At 39.6% G+C, this 20,370-nt stretch overlaps 1 protein-coding gene across 2 annotated transcripts; it reads left to right on the top strand.

Annotated features, from left to right (window-relative positions):
• Positions 1-450: 450 nt before the first annotated feature.
• FBXL5 (F-box and leucine rich repeat protein 5) lies at positions 451-19,621 on the top strand. Of its 2 annotated transcripts, XM_075194681.1 has the most exons (12): positions 451-668; positions 8,219-8,434; positions 9,430-9,525; positions 9,795-9,981; positions 10,202-10,384; positions 10,666-10,695; positions 11,091-11,216; positions 12,358-12,509; positions 12,590-12,672; positions 13,972-14,679; positions 16,903-17,051; positions 19,342-19,621. In XM_075194681.1, exons 1-12 carry the CDS (start codon positions 585-587, stop codon positions 19,416-19,418), a joined length of 2,091 nt encoding a protein of 696 aa, XP_075050782.1. In that variant the 5' UTR covers positions 451-584; the 3' UTR covers positions 19,419-19,621. The 2 variants fall into 2 exon arrangements, with proteins under 2 accessions (XP_075050782.1, XP_075050783.1); XM_075194682.1 differs by lacking the exon at positions 10,666-10,695 and having other exon boundaries at positions 452-668.
• The last annotated feature ends 749 nt before the right edge of the window (positions 19,622-20,370 follow it).

Here is a 20,370-nt window from a genome sequence, read left to right as displayed (position 1 = left end):
TGCACTGCACCTGCTGCACCAATGGTAGTTCCACCACTGGTTTTACCCAAACCTACTCATTTGTGTCAGAACACGGGTGGGGCTTATTTTATACAGATTTTGTGATTGTAAACGTAGCAGACATGGTTTTTTGTTAACAGTAAAAAAAATAGGTTGGCAATCACTATACCACTATGAAAGAAAACATATTACTAGCCCATGAAAACTACACCAGCTGTTCTGAAACCATAAATACCAGCAGGCAGCGAGACTTAAAGGTTCACTGCATGACATACACCCGTATGGGGCAAATGAAACCCGCAATAAGCAATAGCAGCTTTCAGGTACAGTATCGCGCATGCCCACAGAAACTGTCGGAAGTCTCTAGTAATGGTTAAATGAAGCGCGCATGCGCAGCAGAACCTCTGCTGGAGGAGTAGCGCCCCGAGACGGCCGCGCAGGCGCAGTAGCGCTAGGCCGTAGTTGCGCAGTTGTAACCAGGAGGAGGAGGAGTGGTGCTGCTGTTGGAGGATTATTGTGATCGTCGCTGGAGCCTGGTGGCCGCCTCTGAACCTCCGCGCCGATCTCTGTATGGAGAGTGGAGAATGGCTCCTTTCCCGGACGAGGTGGATGTGTTTACTGGCCCGCACTGGCGAATGAAGCAGCTGGTCGGGCGGTACTGTGATAAGGTGAATATAGTGCATGATAATACGGAGTGTGTGACAGGCCTGTCCCTGAGTGTGCTACATCATAGCCGGGATACGCTGTCATGTAGACTGAGCAGTATTGTGGGTTACAGCCTAAACCTTCTCCATTTCCTGAGTTATTACTGTATATAATATACTAGATTATCTGTTGTATGCACCTCCTCACTTCCCTCTGGATTATGCGGCTGCAATGTCAGTATAATGCTATGTGCTCGGCCATTGCCAATCTTTGTGTTATGTCATCTGGGCATTGCTAGTTACATGTACATTATACATGTGTGACTGCAGGTGAGGTACATGGCTGTAGCCTGCTTCTATCTAGTTACATGTACATGATACATGTGTGACTGCAGGTGAGGTACATGGCTGTAGCCTGCTTCTATCTAGTTACATGTACATGATACATGTGTGACTGCAGGTGAGGTACCTGGCTGTAGCCTGCTTCTATCTAGTTACATGTACATGATACATGTGTGACTGCAGGTGAGGTACCTGGCTGTAGCCTGCTTCTATCTAGTTACATGTACATGATACATGTGTGACTGCAGGTGAGGTACCTGGCTGTAGCCTGCTTCTATCTAGTTACATGTACATGATACATGTGTGACTGCAGGTGAGGTACCTGGCTGTAGCCTGCTTCTATCTAGTTACATGTACATGATACATGTGTGACTGCAGGTGAGGTACCTGGCTGTAGCCTGCTTCTATCTAGTTACATGTACATGATACTTGTGTGACTGCAGGTGAGGTACCTGGCTGTAGCCTGCTTCTATCTAGTTACATGTACATGATACATGTGTGACTGCAGGTGAGGTACCTGGCTGTAGCCTGCTTCTATCTAGTTACATGTACATGATACATGTGACTGCAGGTGAGGTACCTGGCTGTAGCCTGCTTCTATCTAGTTACATGTACTTGATGCATGTGTGACTGCAGGTGAGGTACCTGGCTGTAGCCTGCTTCTATCTAGTTACATGTACATGATACATGTGTGACTGCAGGTGAGGTACCTGGCTGTAGCCTGCTTCTATCTAGTTACATGTACATGATACATGTGTGACTGCAGGTGAGGTACCTGGCTGTAGCCTGCTTCTATCTAGTTACATGTACATGATGCATGTGTGACTGCAGGTGAGGTACCTGGCTGTAGCCTGCATCTATCTAGTTACATGTACATGATGCATGTGTGACTGCAGGTGAGGTACCTGGCTGTAGCCTGCTTCTATCTAGTTACATGTACATGATGCATGTGTGACTGCAGGTGAGGTACCTGGCTGTAGCCTGCTTCTATCTAGTTACATGTACATGATACATGTGTGACTGCAGGTGAGGTACCTGGCTGTAGCCTGCTTCTATCTAGTTACATGTACACGATACATGTGTGACTGCAGGTGAGGTACCTGGCTGTAGCCTGCTTCTATCTAGTTACATGTACATGATGCATGTGTGACTGCAGGTGAGGTACCTGGCTGTAGCCTGCATCTATCTAGTTACATGATGCATGTGTGACTGCAGGTAAGATATCTGGCTGCTGCCTTACATTGCTAGTTACATGTACATTATTAAGGTAAGATACCTGGCTGTATCCTGTTGGTCTAGTGACATTATTAGTTACATGCACACTATAATTGTGTGACTGCAGGTAAGACACCTGGCTGCTGGCTCTGTATTCATGACTAGTGTTGTCATAGGTATAACTGACCACCCACTTCTATCTCTGGTTGTTCCAGAACCACATTGCAGTACTGTGAGTGGGCATCTGTATTTCTGGTACATGTGCCTGGGCATCTGTATTTCTGGTACATGTGCAGCAATCATGGATGTTGTGTGATATGTTTTTTTTTCTACACAGTCACATTTGATGCTGTAATGTTAGATTTTAATTGTGTAACAACTATACCTTTGAAATTCTGCACGTGGAATGGTGGTGGTTGGTCAGGTTCACCAACTATAATTGTATTGCATGGGCAGCTTTTCTGTTCTTATATTAGTAGGAGGAAAGAAAATGTATCCAATTTATTAATTATGAAATTCCCAAATGTAAAATTAGTCTAAGTGAGATTTTGAGAAACTGCCACTGTTTATTAACAAGGTGAAATGGAGAAGGAACATTGTTTAGCAAGCTTGTTTAGGTGTAATTTAAATTTGTAAACTTATCCCAAGGGGTCCACAAAGGTTGTTTCCAGTACACCCTGCCCTCAATTATAGCTGCTAGATCCCTGCACCTTGTCCACTCTATAAGACAAAAAAAAGCAGTTGAGTTGATTAATGAGAAGTTGTCACACAGTATAGATAACCAAATACTTTGTAAAATTTGTTCAACAACTGGTAACAGCTAGAACACAAAGGTCCCATACTGTGTGTTTACCTTTCACCTGTTAGAAACGTATAGATTAAAGGCTCGTTCACACTTCACGTTTAATGTGCTGAAACTCCCTAAAATGGTGGATGGTTTCTTATAGATTTGTTCACTCCATAGCGTGCAAAAATTTTCAGTGCATTAAAAATTAAGAATGCAGCACAACCTGTTTCTCACGAGCTAATGCACATTACAGGGCAGATTCAGTTAGCCGCGATGGGACACGATGTGTCTCCGGTGCAGTCTGCGCAGACACACGAATTTTTACAGAAATCTCCACTCGTTTCCTCTCTTGGGGAATGAGGAGATTTCTGTACCGTATTAGCTGGCAAGTAACACAGCCAGACGTTGATGCTAATTGAATCTGCCCCCACTAGTACGATATTGGGGGAAAAGGGCATGGAAAACACATTCAAATCCATCACGAAGGTGAGTCTAAAGCACACGTCACTTTTCATGCTTTTTAACTAATCTTTCCAGTGAGTATTTGTGAACGAGTCCTGGAAGCAACTAGTGCTCTATAAACGGTACATCTTAATTATGTGTTACATCATGTTTGGAATGTAATTCTACACAATACACTCACAGCAGAGTCTATAGATTTTTTTTCTTCTTTATTATACGTTCCATAGTTTGCAAATTTTAGGATGTTAATGCAAAATGTATTTAAAAATACCTATTCTACAACAGAGCAGCAAAAGGTTTAAAAAAGAAACTAATAAAAGTCAAACTTATCACATTATTTTATTTATTTTGAACCAATGTCACAACATTGGAATATTTTGACTTCCCTTTTTTGCCCCAATGTCCACTAAGCATCTATTTGCATGTTGCTTCATACATATCCAGGAGAGTATAGAAAAGTTTGCCTCCTGCAGGATTTTAAGCTGTCATTAAAAATATTGTGACATTTTCATATGCCATTTAGGAAAAAACTAGGTAAGATTACTGCATCTAGAAGTAACAGACCAATGACTTACAGCCCTAACACCTGTATTTTGAAAAAATGTTAATAATAATCATTAGCTCTAATGGGAAATAATTGTCACTTTATAACTAATGCGCGTTTGACAGTGCTGTAGAACGCAGATTTTTTTAGTCTTTGTCCTTGTAAAAATAGGATTTCGGCACTTGCCACACAGGAATAAAATTATATTATATATTATATATATATATATATATATATATATATATATATATATATATATATATATATATATATATATATATATGGGATTCATGCACATTTGTGTGATTAATGTACATGTGTGTCTGTGTACGTGTATACACACGTTCCACATTTTAACAGACACGTATGTATATGTGTGTCTGTTAAAATGTAGTGAGTACAATGTTGACGATGTGGAAAAATTTTAAGGTTTGTATCCCTAGCCTCCTGTTTTACTATCTTCTGCACTTTTTGCTTAGTGCTGCTAGATATGGGACTGTAAAAATACCAAAACTCACAGCTTGACATTCTCGGTTTAATGGTGCATGTTGCTTAAGCTGAAGTTAATTGCATATTGAATAGTAAAGTTACACTGCAAAACTGCATTGTTTTATTTTCCAGGTGATTATAACTATGGCAAAGTTTTCCACGTACCTAGCAGCCTTGTAAACTGTCTAAAAAGTAATTGTGTAACCGTCCTACAGATATGTAAGGGTTTGTACAGAGCTGTGCATTTTTCAGGCTACTGGAATCCATACCCCATCTTTTGTGAGCAGTCCATATGGTTTGTAATATTGGACATGTTTACATGTGTAGATGGGGGTTAAAGAAATATATGCAATTCTGCCCTGTGAAATGAAATGCAAGCAGCCCCTGCAGTATAGAAGTATCCATGTTCTTGTAGCTCTAAAGTACTTGATAGGGATGGGCAATATGTAATTATTACAGTGCTACTACCCTTGTTATAATAAAAAAATGATGATATGGCCATATGGCTATTTTTTTAAAAAAATTTTTTTTACCGCAGTGTTATTAGACTATGCAGAGCCATGACACAATAACGTACAATTCAAGCAGCCAGCAGGGTCTTTTAAGGAAACAGGGAAGATGAGCATCTTCTACATGGCAGCTGGGTCTATATTATTACTAACAGTTATCAATATGGCGTCAATGTTTTACAAATGTAATCAGAAAGCAAGAGTGGACATGAATAAACAGACATAGAGGTAAGGCATGCATGCATGTATATACATGTAAGGTGTGTATGTATGTGTGCATATATATATATATATATAATATAATGTGTGTGTGTGTATATATATATATATATATATGTATGTGTACAAGAAGTTGAAAGACTAAAACAGTGAAACAGTTTGTGGTTTTATGGGTGAAAAGATATCTTTTTGCCAATGACTGACACGTAATGGCTCATAATCTTTCACTAGCACAAGCTGTAAGTTCCCATCCTTTATTTATGGCAGGAAATTATCTGTAGAAATGCTGGCATGCACATATATGTTTATAATTAACTTGCATTTGCTTTAAATATTCTAAAGATATTGAAATACTCTCAATGCTCTGAGCTCTTATACCTTTATTAAGCACCCGGATGTATTGGATGATGTTGTTTTTGTATATGTAGCATGTAATAAAACACACAAATTCAACTGATACTGACTTAAAGTATAATGCTCTATATGCTATGAGAAACCCCTGAATATGTTCCTTGTTTGAATCTCCTTCTGTTTTTATTAAAGCACACAAAAAAAACAACTAACATATGACCCATTCCTTGAATAGGGAAGTAGTTTGCGTTTCGTCAGTAGACCCAATCTGCTGTATAATTTCGTATTAACACCTTTGGTGCTGTATTACCCCAGTGGTCAAGTTCTATTGCTTGGCCTAAATTAGTAACAATGACCCAGGAGGTGGGAGAGGTGAGGACGTATGTCGGGTATTTTGGTGTAGATGGGAGTGGAATTTGGGAGTAGGTGAAGGTGTAAGAGGGTATTGGGGAGGGAAATGTCTTACTTGGCTGGTGAATAGGGGGAGCTCGGTGAGTTTTTCAGTATGTGTATCTTTCGGGGAGTGAGGTATATGTTTGTTGATATTGTTATGTGGGTGTGTTTGTAGGGAGGTCTGTGTCCACCACCAAAGTTTTGTCATTACATTGTAAGTCTTTTCCCTTTCACACTTTGCTTTAGTAATACAATTTCGACACTGCCTTAAACATAATGTACTCAGCAAGTGTTACCACTATAATATGATGAAAAACACAAGGCAAAGGTGGAAAAAATTGAAAATAGTGTCCGTTTTCATGAATATTAAGTTTGAACTTGTCTGTCCTAAAATATATCTTATTGAATGTATATATGCTTTATATTTGCTTTAGCAGTGGTCTCATTTTGTATTTAAATATTACATTTAGGGACACTGCATACAGCTTAGAAGATCACCCCATACATATCTGTGTTTTCTATTTACTACACTGCACAGTTATGCATGTATGAAAGTCTGTGTAGTAAACATGTGCAGGATTCCAGAGGTCTGTTCTGTGACTGGTGACTGTATAAGACATCGGGAATCATGAGATGATTAAGCAAGTAAGATACAAGAGGTGACTTACTGGTAAAATATACTGTAGTATTGCATTAATACCACCTCTCTATAGCTGCTGTGATTATGTGGCTATACAAGGTAAACTGCACCTTTTTATTATCTGAGCTAGCTTTTACTGAGAAAATAGTAGAAAAATATTCAAAACAAAGTAAAATATATAGTTATTAAAACAATTACATTTTATAACATGTATTGTTTGTAATGTTTTATGATTAAGTATAGGCAAGTAGAATCTTTCTGCAAAGAATATTCCCTTCACTCTACTGTCAGAAAATCCAACCCAATATGCTAAGACTTCAGCTTTGCAGCCCTCTGTTCTACCTCTCACCACTAGCTGCTCGTCCAGGACCGCATATCAAGACCGCTCTTGACCCTAACCTGTCATGTCTCTGTCTGACAATATATTATATGTGGCACAAGTTAATGCCACTTCTCTCCAACTGTTGTTAATGGGAAGGGTGCATTGACTTGTTTCTAAGTGACAGAGATATGCTTTGCATTAGAATCGGTCAATTTTTACACTACATGGCTTAATGTATGTGGACACCTGAATATCGCTGCCATATGTGTTTGTTAAACATCTCATTCCAAAACCACAAGTTAGTAGGGAGTTGGTCACCCCAGCTGTTAGAAGAGCCTCCACTCTTCGGTGAAAGAATTCCACTGGATTATGGAACATGGCTGTGGGGATGCACATCCGTTCAGCCACAAGAGCATCGGTGAGGTTGGGCATTGATGTTGGTAGATGAGGCCCGACTTGCAATTCCATTAAAGGTGTTTATTGGGGTAGAGGTCAGGGCTCTGTGGTGGTTAGTCAAGTTCGTCCACACCAGACTTGGAAAACTAATTTTTTAATGGACCATGCATTGTGCATTGGGGCATTGTCATGCTGACACAGGGAGTTGTTGCCACAAAGATGGAAGCTCACAGTTCTCTAGATTTATTGTATGCTGCAGCTTTACCTCTCCAGTTGATGTTTGGAATTACACATGGTGATGTGAGGCTTATGTGTGTCTGTCATGGAGACTCTATCTTGTGCTGTCTTTACCTCTAGACTATAGGCAGTTAAGTACTCTGTAGTGAGTGTTGCCAGTGAGGACAGACTATTTCTATGCGCCCCAGCACACATAGGTCCAGTTCTGTGGTTGTGTGGCCTACTGCTTCCTGGCTGAGCTCTTGTTGCTCCTGAACGTGTTTGCTTCACAATAACACTACTTACAGTTGACCTGGTGGCATCCTATAACATCCTTTTCAGTATGATTCTACTGCTAATATGTGACTATGGAGATTACATGGCTGTATGCTTGATTTTATACACCTATTAGCATTGGGTATGGCTGGAGATTGTGTCCACATACTTTAGGCCATGTAGTGCATCTGACAAGTCCTTCGCTGCCCCAACAATGAAACATAACTCCATGTAAATTGGGATAACATTAAACGTTTCAGTGTCCAACTTTTTTCTGTGTTTAACAAGATGACAGATTTACAAGCGTCACAACTAGTAATACTAATACACTGTTGGCCCAGAGCCTAAGCCAGCTGAGCTGTCTAACAATGCTAAACTGAAACCTGTTTGTATTGAATTTGCTCTTCACACAGCTTTCCAAGACCAATTTTTCCAACAACAATGACTTCAGGGCACTGCTGCAGTCTCTGTATGAGACGTTCAAGGAGTTCAAGATGCACGAGCAGATCGAGAACGAGTGTATCATCGGCCTGTTGCAGCAGCGCAGTCAGACCGTGTACAATGTGCACTCGGACAACAAGCTGTCTGAAATGCTGGTGCTCTTTGAAAAGGGACTGAAAAATGTAAAGGTAAGTACTTCTGTCAGTGTGCGCACAGTCTGAAAGTGTCATAGTAAGAAACCATGTTTTCACGTTCTGAAGGAGAGTGCTTATTTTGGGTCCTGTGGCTGGCATTTTCCAGACACTCTGCACCTTGGTTTGAACACAGGACTGACTATTGAGTAATATGTGTGATGACACTTGCGCCCAATTACTTCATTTGTCTGCAGGAAGTACTGTTTTTTTAGGCCCTCTTCCAAGCAGAGGGAGTACAGAAACACTTTTTTATTTTTTATTTTACAATTGCGTAAAGCTCTAGTTACTATGTAAAACGGTGATAGGCAACGTGACCTAGCTGGAGGGCTGCACAGAGGAAGAAGGAAGAGCACAGTGCTCTCCATCCTCCTCCAGGTATGCTGTGTGCCCCTCGCTGTGCAGAGGAGGTCACGTGAAGCAGACATCGGCTGCCCCTTTTCTGATTAGATTGGAAGCAGCATTTATTAGTACATTCTACAAAATGACAGCTAGAATCTGATTGGTTGCTATAGGCAACATCTCCACAGTTTAGTAAATATACCCCTAGGACTCATTTATTAACATTGCATATTTGTGGAACAATTGCTCTGAACACAGCAACCAATTAGAAATTGGCTTTTTATCTGTCTAGTGTAAGTTGGACAATTAAAGCAAGTGTCTGGTTACTACGTGTTTAGTGCAGCTTTAACACCTTTATTATTGGTAAGTGAGCTCCAGGGTATTTGAAGCTGGTTCGGTGAGGGTTAATTTTTACTTTACTGCAACAGTTTGAGGAACTCTGAGATTGTAGAGATTGTGACACTACTGTTCTGGAAGAGGTTTGTCCATTGTAACTTTTACATTCTGTAGACAGCTGAGATGTCACTCCCCATAATCAACAGCTTTGTTAAGTGCTTATGGATGCATAACTTTGTGTTTTAAAGGTCTAGTTTAATAGTTATGTTCTGCATATAAAATGTCACAGCTTAGCTATTACTCTGTATTCTCAGGATGAATATGAGCAGCTGAACTATGCCCAGCAACTGAAGGAGAGGTTAGAGGCATTTACCAGTGACTTCATTCCTCATATGAAGGAAGAAGAGGAGGTGAGTGCTCACATCCACAAATGGCATAATTGTAGCATCTGTATTATAATATCTCCAAAAAGCTTTGTACCTTTAAATTAACTTGCTGAAATTTTTTTTTTTTTTTTAATATAATTAGTTTTTTATACTTTAGAAGAAAATTGTCACGTTCTTAAATGTTTTATTACTTTTCTTTTTAGTAAATCATCAGATATAGAGAAGCACTGTTTTTACACTAGTACATTAATGATTTTAGTCCTAAGAGTGAGACTGAATTTGGTTTCTCTTAGGTTTTTCAGCCCATGTTGATGGAGTACTTCACGTATGATGAGCTGAAGGACATTAAAAAGATGGTGATTGCCCAGCACTGCTCTCAGAAAGACCCCACAGAGCTTCTCAGAGGTCTTAGTCTCTGGAATGAGGCTGAAGAGCTGCACAAGGTGCTCAAGTATTCAGTAGATGAAAAGGCTGAGGAGGGTGAGTGTTATTCCCGGTGTATTTACCTCTATAAGCTGTAGTGTGGTGGGCATTACTGGGGGAATTTGTAGAAGATCATGTGACTTTCCCAGTACTGGTGTGATGACAAATGTCTAATTTTCATAGATTGACGCAGATGGTTACGGATCATACAACCAAAGGATTGTTATTGTTTTGTATTCTTGTGGTATTGTTTATATCTGATCTGTTCTCGTTACAGAAAAAATAGCTCAGCCGACCACTACATCCATTTCCCATCTTCCTCCGGAGGTAATGCTGAACATTTTTAGTTACCTTAATGCACAGGAGCTGTGTCGCTGTAGTCAAGTAAACAGTAAATGGGCACAGCTGGCAAAAACTGGATCTCTCTGGAAGCATCTTTACCCTGTGCTGTGGGCCAGAGGTGAGACAACCTATTTGGTTTGGGAGTCTTTATTTAGTAAGTCCGTCTGTGCCTATCTTTTTTTTTTTTTTTTTAATAGGTCTATGACTGTTTCACGTTGTAGTCCAAATAGGGCTATAGAGTGTTGGTTCACTTGTACCTTCTGTGCAATCTCTTGTCTTAAATATAAGGCTTCTTATTATATCCTCTTCTGTCTTTATTCCGTCTAATGTAGCTTTTCAGTGGGTAATGCTTTGTTTTGGAGATAAATATATTTTAATTTCTTTATTATTATAATGAAGAGGGAATATCGCATCTCTGCTGTATCGCAGGTACGTATAAACTCTAATAGCAGCCAGTGCTACCTTCAGCTGTCCTTTCCTTCCAGTGCATCTCTCGTGTGTCATCACACTAACTAAGCCATATATACCAAATGTGTTGCCTCCATGTAACGGCTTAAAACAAACTCTGAATTATTCACCATTTCTATATAACAAATAATACTGATTTGTTGTGTATATGGCTATATTCACTTTTTTTTCTTTTTGAGTCTAGAGCAAATTACTAGCACACGTAGGATATTTCTTTTTTTTTTCCCATTGAGTCCACTCCCCCCAAGGTTGTGTGTGCTTATTGCCACAGCCGGAGAGAGTATTGCTGAGTCATGTCTCGTAATGTTTACATTGCATAGTAAGTGGAATGCGTTTCTAGCTGTGTCTGTTTTTAGGAAACTGGTACAATGGAGCCGCTACTCATCTTGACACAGAGCCAGATGAGGACTGGGTCTCCAGAAGGAAGGATGAGAGCCGGGCATATCAGGAGTGGGATGAGGATGCAGATATTGATGAGTCTGGTAAGGAAGGATTGTTGTAGCTAGTTCAGAACTCTAGACCATATAAACTAAAATACAAAGTGCATTCTACAAAACATCTGTACTCTAGTGGTGACTCTGGGGTTGTCTCTACAGTTAGGCTACATTCACTTGTGTGTGTTCATTGTGGGAAACTGTAAATGGGGTCTGCAATAGAGCAGTCACAGGGAACATTACAGCAAATGTAACCACTAATTCTACTTTGATGATGGCAATAATTAAAACACTTTATAATGATTTAGAATGAATTGTGCCTACAAATCGGATGATTATTTACTCTTGGTTCACTTTATTACCCACCATTGATGGCATTGAGATTTGATTTTGCAATTTCAAGAAAATACCATTGCAAATACTCCTGCAGTATGCTGCTAGAGGAACCGCAAGCTGCACCTGCATTGTGCCTCACAGCTCCTGTTAACGTTGATGGTTACTGTAGCAGATTGCTATAAGTATTGCTGCTGCTTCACAGCGCAGTGGTTCCCTTATGTGTGCCACTGTTTTTTTAGGTTTTTTTTTCCATAAATGCTGTCATTCCCTCACTGCCTATAACCATAGGCAAAGTACTTGTGTTCTATACAAATAATAAAAGTGTGGGAATAACATTATCTGCACTGTGGCTGTTTTATTAAATGTTCTTTAGTGCAGAGCTACTTCCAGGAAGTCTCGCACTGTTTTGATTAAATCTACAGGATTTTGTAGCCTTGCTATTAGCCTTAATTTGGCCTTCGGGTTAAAAAGCCTCCATCTATGATAAACTAGATTGCTATATACTGTGATTGTGTACATAACGCCAGTTCCTGCTCTTTATATGGCCGGTGCCATCTTTGAACAGAGCAGCAGAAAATGCTATATGTTCAAACCCGATAACATTGGGGTTGTGACACAAAAGACTATGTACAACCCACCACAGATGGAAGAGAGGAACATGCTATGTTCACTCTACTAGATAATGTATACAGCAAACCATTGCAGATAGCGTAGGGTTTATGTTGACCTTTTTTAAAAGATAAATAAATCCACAACACTGGATGTAGCCTTTAAAAATCTATAATGCATTGAATGCTCCAGGTATTGCATGGGTCTGTGTGTGCTTTCACTCTTTATGGTTGTTTTATTGCAGAGGAAACTGAAGATGATTATTCTTCCTCTATAAGTGTGGCACAGCAAGAGAAGGCAATACTACATGGTTTAATTCATAATATACTTCCCTTTGTTGGACATTCAGTGAAAACACTTGTACTTGCCTACAGCTCAGCAGTTAGCAGCAAAATGGTGTGTAATTCATTCATACATAATTGAGGATCTAATTTAAATAAACACACTGTATATAATTGTAATTCTTTGCTTTACAGGTTCGTCAAATACTTGAGTTTTGTCCCAATTTGGAACATCTGGATCTTATGCAGGCAGATCTTTCAGATTCTGCATTTGATGAGTAAGTTCATAGAACATGTGGTTTTAGAACCTCGCATACAAAGTGGATTGTACCCTTTCACAAAAGTAGGACTGCTTTTGAGGTCAGATCTGCGAGATTAACTTTTTTTGTCGTTTCCCCCCCTCAAGTAAAATGACAGGACTCTTCTTGGAGTTAAAATAGGAGTCATAGATTATTGATTTATTTATTTTTTTGGTGTGAATAACTACCTGGTCACTGTTTTTGGGACGGGATTTTGTAAAATGCATGTTTAAAATGGAAAACCTCTCTATGTACATAGGATTTAGACTGGGATAAAAATAAACACAGATTCCACCGAAAACCTTTCCATCACATTTGTGACAACCGCTTTTAGTGTTTCCCTTTGTTGTATTATATTCATTGTCCACGTTCTATTGCCAACAGCCCTGTTTGTGTTTATTACAGTAAAATAAACTGTACCTGTTGTATGTAGAACTTCAGCTACCTCGTATTAAAAAACATTTTTCTTTGTTTTAATGAAAGGTACTACAAAAGCAGGCGTTTCGTGTTTGTACCTGCAGTACTTCTTTCATACAGCCAACGTCTGTCATGTAATTCATATTTCAGCCTTTGTATAGAGGATTTAGGATTCAATAAATAATGTTGTTTTTCTTTTAAAGAATCGCCACCAAGCACTCTTGTACATATAAGATTCTAAAACTATTATATAGATTATGACGATTGAATTAAATGCACAGGGTTTTCTCAGCAGTAGGTCCTAGACTCTAGAAGAATGGAGCATATATGCTCTAAAACCATCTACAAGCTCCACAAGAAGCGGCCCAGCCTCCCAACATTTAGGATAATGTTCAGAACATAACTGAGGCAACGCTTTCAGTTACTTGTGGAGAGGGTAGAAGATCCTGAATTGTACTGCCCCCCCAAAAACCCTTCACTTCCCTAAATTAGGGGTGCTATACTTGCCTGAATTTTAATAAAAATAAATAAATAAAAGTGAACTATCTGGGGTAAATTTATCAAGTTGCGGGTTTGAAAAAGTGGAGATGTTGCCTATAGCAACTAGTCAGATTTTAGCTGACATTTTATCGAATGTACTAAATGAATGATAACTAGAATCTGGTTGCTATAGGCAACATCTCCTCTTTTTCAAACCCGCAGCTTCATAAATTTACGTCATTTATATTTGGAGGTCAACGACGTAAATGGTTTTCTAACATACGAAAAATAATTTTGTTTGTGTATTGTTGTTCTAGCACTCATAGGTGTGCCTGATGTTAAATTAAATGTATTTATTTTTTTTCTTGCTTTTCCTTTCAGATGTTATTTTGGTAATTGTCAAAATCTCCGTCATGTTGACTTGTCAGGATGTGACAAAATTACAGATGTAACCTTGGAAAGATTGTCGCTTGCACTGGGTGTGCTGCCTTCATACAGGAAAAGGTTGCTGAAATGTTGCCGAAACACCAAAAATGCTAAAACCTGGGGCAGCAGAGGCATAACTAATAGCATGCGGACTAACCATGTGCAGTGCATAGGTGGGCAATGTGGATTATTTTCTGAAGAGTTCTGGACAAATCCAAACCCATGTGAGGGTTATACATTTTCACCCATCTGGATTCTAGACTCCCAGAATCTGGCTGACATTGAAGATGCAGCAGATTGGAAATACAAAAATACTGATGGACTTGGTGTGTTGGCGATGTCCTCCAATATGAATGGTTATAGTGATGGGTGTTGCAGCAGGAAGCCAGTGCCTGGCATAAGGACTAGTGTCGCCTGGCAAAAGCAATATCAGTTGGATGCTTATACGTATTGCGGTCATTCGTTCTGTTCTGCTGGAGCTAAACTAAGGACTATACAAGCACTCCCAGAATCCTCTGCACTGTGCAAAGGTGGGAAAAGGACTACTCAGTCAGAGGTCACAGACTCTCTATCTGGGAGTGCAAAATCTGAGCCCTGTCCTGCACGTGTCTTACAGTTTCTCAGTCTTTCCGGGTGTCACCAGATAACAGATCGTGGTCTCAGGTTGGTAGAGTTTACATTCTATAACCCTGTACAAACAAGCCCCATGTCCAAGTACTACCTGTGTTCAGAGCGAGTGTCTGCATAGAGAGCGTGTTTACCAGATGGATTAATGAAGGATAATTATCTGTTGGTCACACTATGGCCAGATGTACTGGTGTTTCTGTGTCTGAGGTCAGCAGACCTCTGTCTAGAGATCCTGCCTCCCAGGCCCCCTGTACATTATACAGCCCTTCCTACCACTACTGCTGATGTTTTGTCGGTGTCTCCTACAGTAACAATGCCTGTGTGAGGCTTTTATCTATCCTAGGAATGGTGTCTCAGCGCTATATTTCATCTTTTACATTGGAGATTCAGAAGGAAACCTTAAATTCAGGAATTGTTGCTAGTGAGACATTAGTGAAAAACTTGTATACAGAAAAAAAAGTGCAGATGTTTGTTTCTATGGTGTAAAGTGAAGAAATGAGTCGCTGGGATGACTCGGCACTTTTCTTTGACTGCTTTTTTTTTTTTTTTCTCCCCCTTGTGTTTTTAAATGTCCTACATTGTGTCTATTAGACCGTCAGTGCTTAGCCAGCAAGTTCTACATTGGAGGCAGACACTATTCTAGTACTCTAATGTGTGTTGCCATTGTGTAAGCTTACTTAGTAATGCCGCAAAGATTTGCAAGACTGTGTTGTTGTTTTTTTTTAATTATAAATAATATTGAATGTGGCTCTCCTTCTGCAGCACATAAACTGCTGTGTTTAAAAAGAATTGCTCAAGTGAGTGTCATTTTATGTGAATTTTTTTTTTTTTTAAATTTTTATTTATTTTTCACAGTAGTCATTGTTGCAAGGCATAGGAACTGAAGGTGAGGGAAGCTGGCCAATAGGGAACATAATGCCGTATGCTGGTCAACTTTACAGCTCATACTTGACTTTTGCATTCCACCAGCCCTTTTTTATCCTCTCACCCCTGTGGAGGAGGAATAGGAAACCTCTGTCCTTCGGTACATATACTGATTTCAAAAGATGCCAACAGTGTAATGGCTAAGAGACTGGTCATTTTTGAGAACGGTTTATTTTCTGTTAACCCTGAGATTGCTTAATTCCAGGCCATATTTGTGGTATGGCCTATGTTGTTATCGTTTATATGGGTGGGGTACGTTATTGTGATGTTGGTGTTTGCGACAACTGATATATCGACAAAAGAACTCCTACTAGTATCAATGCGACACAAATAAAATATAGACTTGCTATAAATGAGACACAGAAGATCTCTGGCCTGCCTGCCATTAATTCCGAATAGAGAAAATGCCAGCACTTCACATTGGCGTCACTTAATACAGCGACATTGAAAATTCCGTATTTAAAGAGGCAATGCAAGGTCCTGGCTCCTAACTCTAACCCTTAGATTAAATTGTACAGTTGCCGAGTCCTGGCATTGCCGCTTTAAATAAGGAAATCCCTATGTCGCTACATTATGACGTAAATCTGAAGCGCCGTCATTTCCTGTATGCAAAATTAATGGCAGGCAGGTCAGAGCTCTTCTGTATCTCATTTATAGTAAGTCTACATTTTATTCATGTTGCTCTGATACTATTTGGAATTCTTTTGTCTATATATTACGTGTCGCAATAGCCAACAACGTAATAACGAGTACCACCGGTTTATTTAGCGCCAGTCATATTCTGCACTGCTGTACAGAGATTATGTAATCATGCACGTCAGTCTCTGCCCCATTGGAACTTGCAGTCTACATTCGCACACAAAGACTTTTTATCATTAGCCATTTAACCTATCAGTATGTGTAACATTTGGCTGCCACACATGTGGGTGTTTGGGGAACTTTCAAGAAAAGAGAAGGCGGTAGCTGTCTTTTGAAGCATGTTCTAATCATTCAACAAAGATATAACAATGTTATAATATGTGAAGTGATCATTTGTTCTTAATTTGATTTATGCATTTGTACCTTAAGTACATTGAAAATGTCTCTTAATTATTTATGAAACTAATTGTTCTAAAACCTGTTGGATTTTGTGTTGGGTCTATTGCCAGCTTATAAAACCCCGATCTGTCTATATAAAATCCGTTCAGTACTAAGTGGAGGATGTTGTGCTTTCTGTTGTCCTTCAGATGCCAAATGAGCAGATTAAGGACTATACCGATGCACGATAAATGCTTAGCATTACTCATTCTAGGAATTAATTCTACAAAGCTAATAATTGTTTTGTTTTAATTAAAGGGCATTGACTTTAGGCGGAGGATTGCCTTACCTGGAACACCTAAATCTCTCTGGATGTCTCATTATTACTGGATCAGGTTTACAGGAACTGGTGTCAGCGTGCCCTTCTCTTAATGACGAGCACTTCTACTACTGTGACAACATTAATGGTAATGTGAATTGTGTGTTCTGTATCTGTTTTTACATGTAGATGAAGTCGGGGTCAATAAATGTAAATCAGGTCAAAGTAAAGGGTGTAGCTGAAAACTGGATGGTGGCACTTTCTGGAGTGCTCAGAAATGGTGCAATGTCAGTTCTTCATCGTTCATTACACATTCCCACGTGTCCTCTGACCTATCTATAAATCCTCTCCATCTCTTACACCACCTTATCTGATTACACTGTTTATTGTCTTTTAATTACTGTTCCCTCTGCCCTAGCTTTAATTGAATACATTTTTTAGTAATTTAATTTCAGCTGAAAACCTACATACACTCAACCATTTTTTTTTTTTTTCATTTTCAAAATTGCAAGGTCATCTTTATCTCACTAATTAATTAATACTGTATTTCTGCAAGACTAATTTTTCCACTTGCAGTAGGGCAGGCAAACGGTGGGTTACACGCCACCCCTAAGAGGCAGGATGGTGGCAAATTAGTTCCTTAGCTACTGTTTCAGCTAGTTTCATCTCCGTGCTAACAGCTCTTTCCCACCATTCTCCGTACTTGGTGTTCCAGGAGAAGAAGGTGGCTATTTAAATGGTGCCATCCTTTCAATTAAAGGTAGTTTCTGTAGTTCACGTCAACCAAGAATTGTTCCATCCCTTTGCCCCATTTCTGAAACCCTAAGGATGCAGCACTTCAAAGCTTTGATGTGGGTCTCTAATTACTGGTGTACCTTTCTGAGGTGTTCCAACTCTGGCTGGTGTTAGAGAACCAAGAAACTACCGTTGGATTCATTAGGTGGGATCCATAGTGGAAGTTTCCTGTATTTTCTGGGCTCACTGCACACTGTACTTGTGTTTATCTTGGGTGGCGTTGTCGCTCTGGTGTATCAGCTCGGGAGAACAGTCTTCCCTAGTCCTGTACACATGCCTAATAAGGTGGATGTTTGTGCCTCAGTGGAGGCTACATTCAACAGAACAGTCCTCTAGGTGGCTGTTACTAGTCAGCAATCCTTGGGTCCCATAGAGTGTGACTTTGTTATAGCCCATGGTCAGTGTCCCCCTGCTGCAGATTTAGAAAGTTGTATTATTATTTTTATTTTTTTTTAACTTGAATGAAATCTTTCTTTGATGCTATAGGGAGACAGAGCAGCCCAGGAATGTGGGCTCTGTCTATTTGCAGGGCTAATGGTAAAGTGGGGAAAGGAGTGTCTTTGACATTGCCCTGCCTCCTAGGGGCGGTATATAGCATCTGTGTTCTCTTGATTTAACAGTAAACCAAAGGGATTACTAAACCAATTTGACTGTCTACTTTCTACAGCACCTATCATCTTTATTTGCTGGCCCTTTAAATGTCACTGTTTCACTACCTAGTTTTATATATTATATTGGTTGGCTGAGTAATTTAAAGGACATTTCTATATTTTAGTAATTCATCCACACCACAGTAAGTTCCTGATACAGACACCTAAATATTGAATTCTCTATGCGGCAGTGTCTGGAGACTTCTGCATTCAGTGAAAAGTCACGTTATATTGCCTCCCCTTGCAGAATAGAGGCAGTGGTTCAGCCAATAGGAAGCTGACACCCACCTTACTGGGGGTTTGAGGACCTGGACTACAGTTATTTAAATTAGGAACACACACAATTCAGGATTTGTCTAATACTATGTCTAACAAGATTTTGTTTTGGCCAAAAGAAGCTGCAATCTTTCCCTGTAATTTTGGTACGCAAGACAGTGTGTAACTAAAATATCATGTGAGATTTTCATGCACATCAGTTTAAATATGCCAAATAGAGTTGGTATATTTGGCAGAATTTCAACCAGATCCTTACAGATGGAAGTCTGTGCAATCTTAATTTACATTTCAATGTAAAGAGCTGGAATTCAGTAAAGAAAAATTTTGTATTTATATGAAAGTTCTGCACTTAATGTTAATTCCACACCAACCTGAGAATTCCGTTTTGGCTGTTATATCCTAACTACAACCCAGTCCCTAAAAAGTCTCCGCTTGAGTGAGAAGAGTGTGTCTACGACAGACTGTGGGTAAGTAACCTGTTGGGACTGGGTTGTACTTGGGAAACAGAATTTTCCAGTTTGGCTGGAATTATGTTTTAACTCATATTAGTAATGTGGCTTTACATAAAGTCAAATGTGAATGTAGTTGTGTTTTAGTGTGTGGTATGTAAAATACAGATTCCTCTCTTTACATGTGATGTGAAACCATTCGTACTAAGAGTGACTGTCATCATTTGTGTCTCCGTGAATTAAACATCTGGGTTGTGTTCTCCTGCAGGTCCACATGCTGATACCGCCAGTGGATGCCAGAATCTGCAGTGTGGGTTTCGGGCCTGCTGCCGATCTGGTGAATGATCTGTTCTGTTCTGACTTCCCCCACTCATATGAGCAGCCATTCTTTCATGCACTTTACCTTTTTATCACACGCTGTGTGTTAGTCTGTTTTTGGAGTCCCTCTGAAGTTTTCCCTTGAAAATGAGCAACATACATCATAGTTCTTGAGCAAACTGTCATGTGTAGAAACAGTTTTTCGCTTAATAAAACTTCATTGTCTGAAATCTTTTTGCCTTTTCTTTCATTGGTATATTTAACATATAAATAGATCTCTTTATAACGACATAGCTTGGCTTCATAGATGATTTACATTACAACACATTCAAAAGGAGTTGTCACTTAAAGGTAAAATCTTCAGCGTATACCTCCTAAAGATCTAACAATCACATTTCAAGTGTTCATTAAACTTCTTTCCAGTTTTACTGTTTAAATCAGTGATGGAATAAATAGTCGGACAATTCTAGTGTTCAGGAGAGAGGTCTATAAAGGAGCCCAGGAAGATGTGCATCCAGGATGGCTCTTCATTTTTGTGAGATAGGCAACCTATGACTATTCAACTGTTAAAGTCCATGTTCCTTGTAGTACATGCTAATCCTGGCTTTAAAGTAATGGGTGTCTTTTTGCATTGGGTTAACTGTTGATTTGTACACTTACTACAGGCCATTTTCATCACCTCGCATAGTTAGTTTGTTGGGTCTCATTTCTCCTACTTGTTGCGCCAAATGACCTGATCTGTACAGCCTCAGTCCTCGCTGCTGCTTCAGCATGTCCTGTTGTGATAACGGTAGTTTCATAATCTTTTTAATATAAACATGCCTTTGTCTGCCTGTATCCTGTGTATAGCAGGCACCCTGCCAGCTTATTTCCCTGTGACCTAGTTAATCTGACAAGACCTTTTTGAGCCCTGACAGGTGGATGTTGTTTTCCCATGACTAATAATCCAGCCCACACCTGGTCTCTGCTTCAGCAATTC

Source organism: Mixophyes fleayi, chromosome 1 (assembly GCF_038048845.1).
Source record: "Mixophyes fleayi isolate aMixFle1 chromosome 1, aMixFle1.hap1, whole genome shotgun sequence".
Taxonomy (NCBI): Eukaryota; Metazoa; Chordata; class Amphibia; order Anura; family Limnodynastidae; genus Mixophyes; species Mixophyes fleayi.
Note: the sequence above shows the minus strand (reverse complement) of the source record. Positions and strands in the feature narration are given on the sequence as shown.

Coding starts and splice junctions, on each gene's coding strand:
- FBXL5 (XM_075194681.1), top strand. CDS start 585: ATGGCTCCTTTCCCGGACGAGGTGGATGTGTTTACTGGCCCGCACTGG. Junction 669..8,218: donor TCGGGCGGTACTGTGATAAG/GTGAATATAGTG, acceptor CTCTTCACACAG/CTTTCCAAGACCAATTTTTC. Junction 12,673..13,971: donor TCAGATTCTGCATTTGATGA/GTAAGTTCATAG, acceptor TTTTCCTTTCAG/ATGTTATTTTGGTAATTGTC.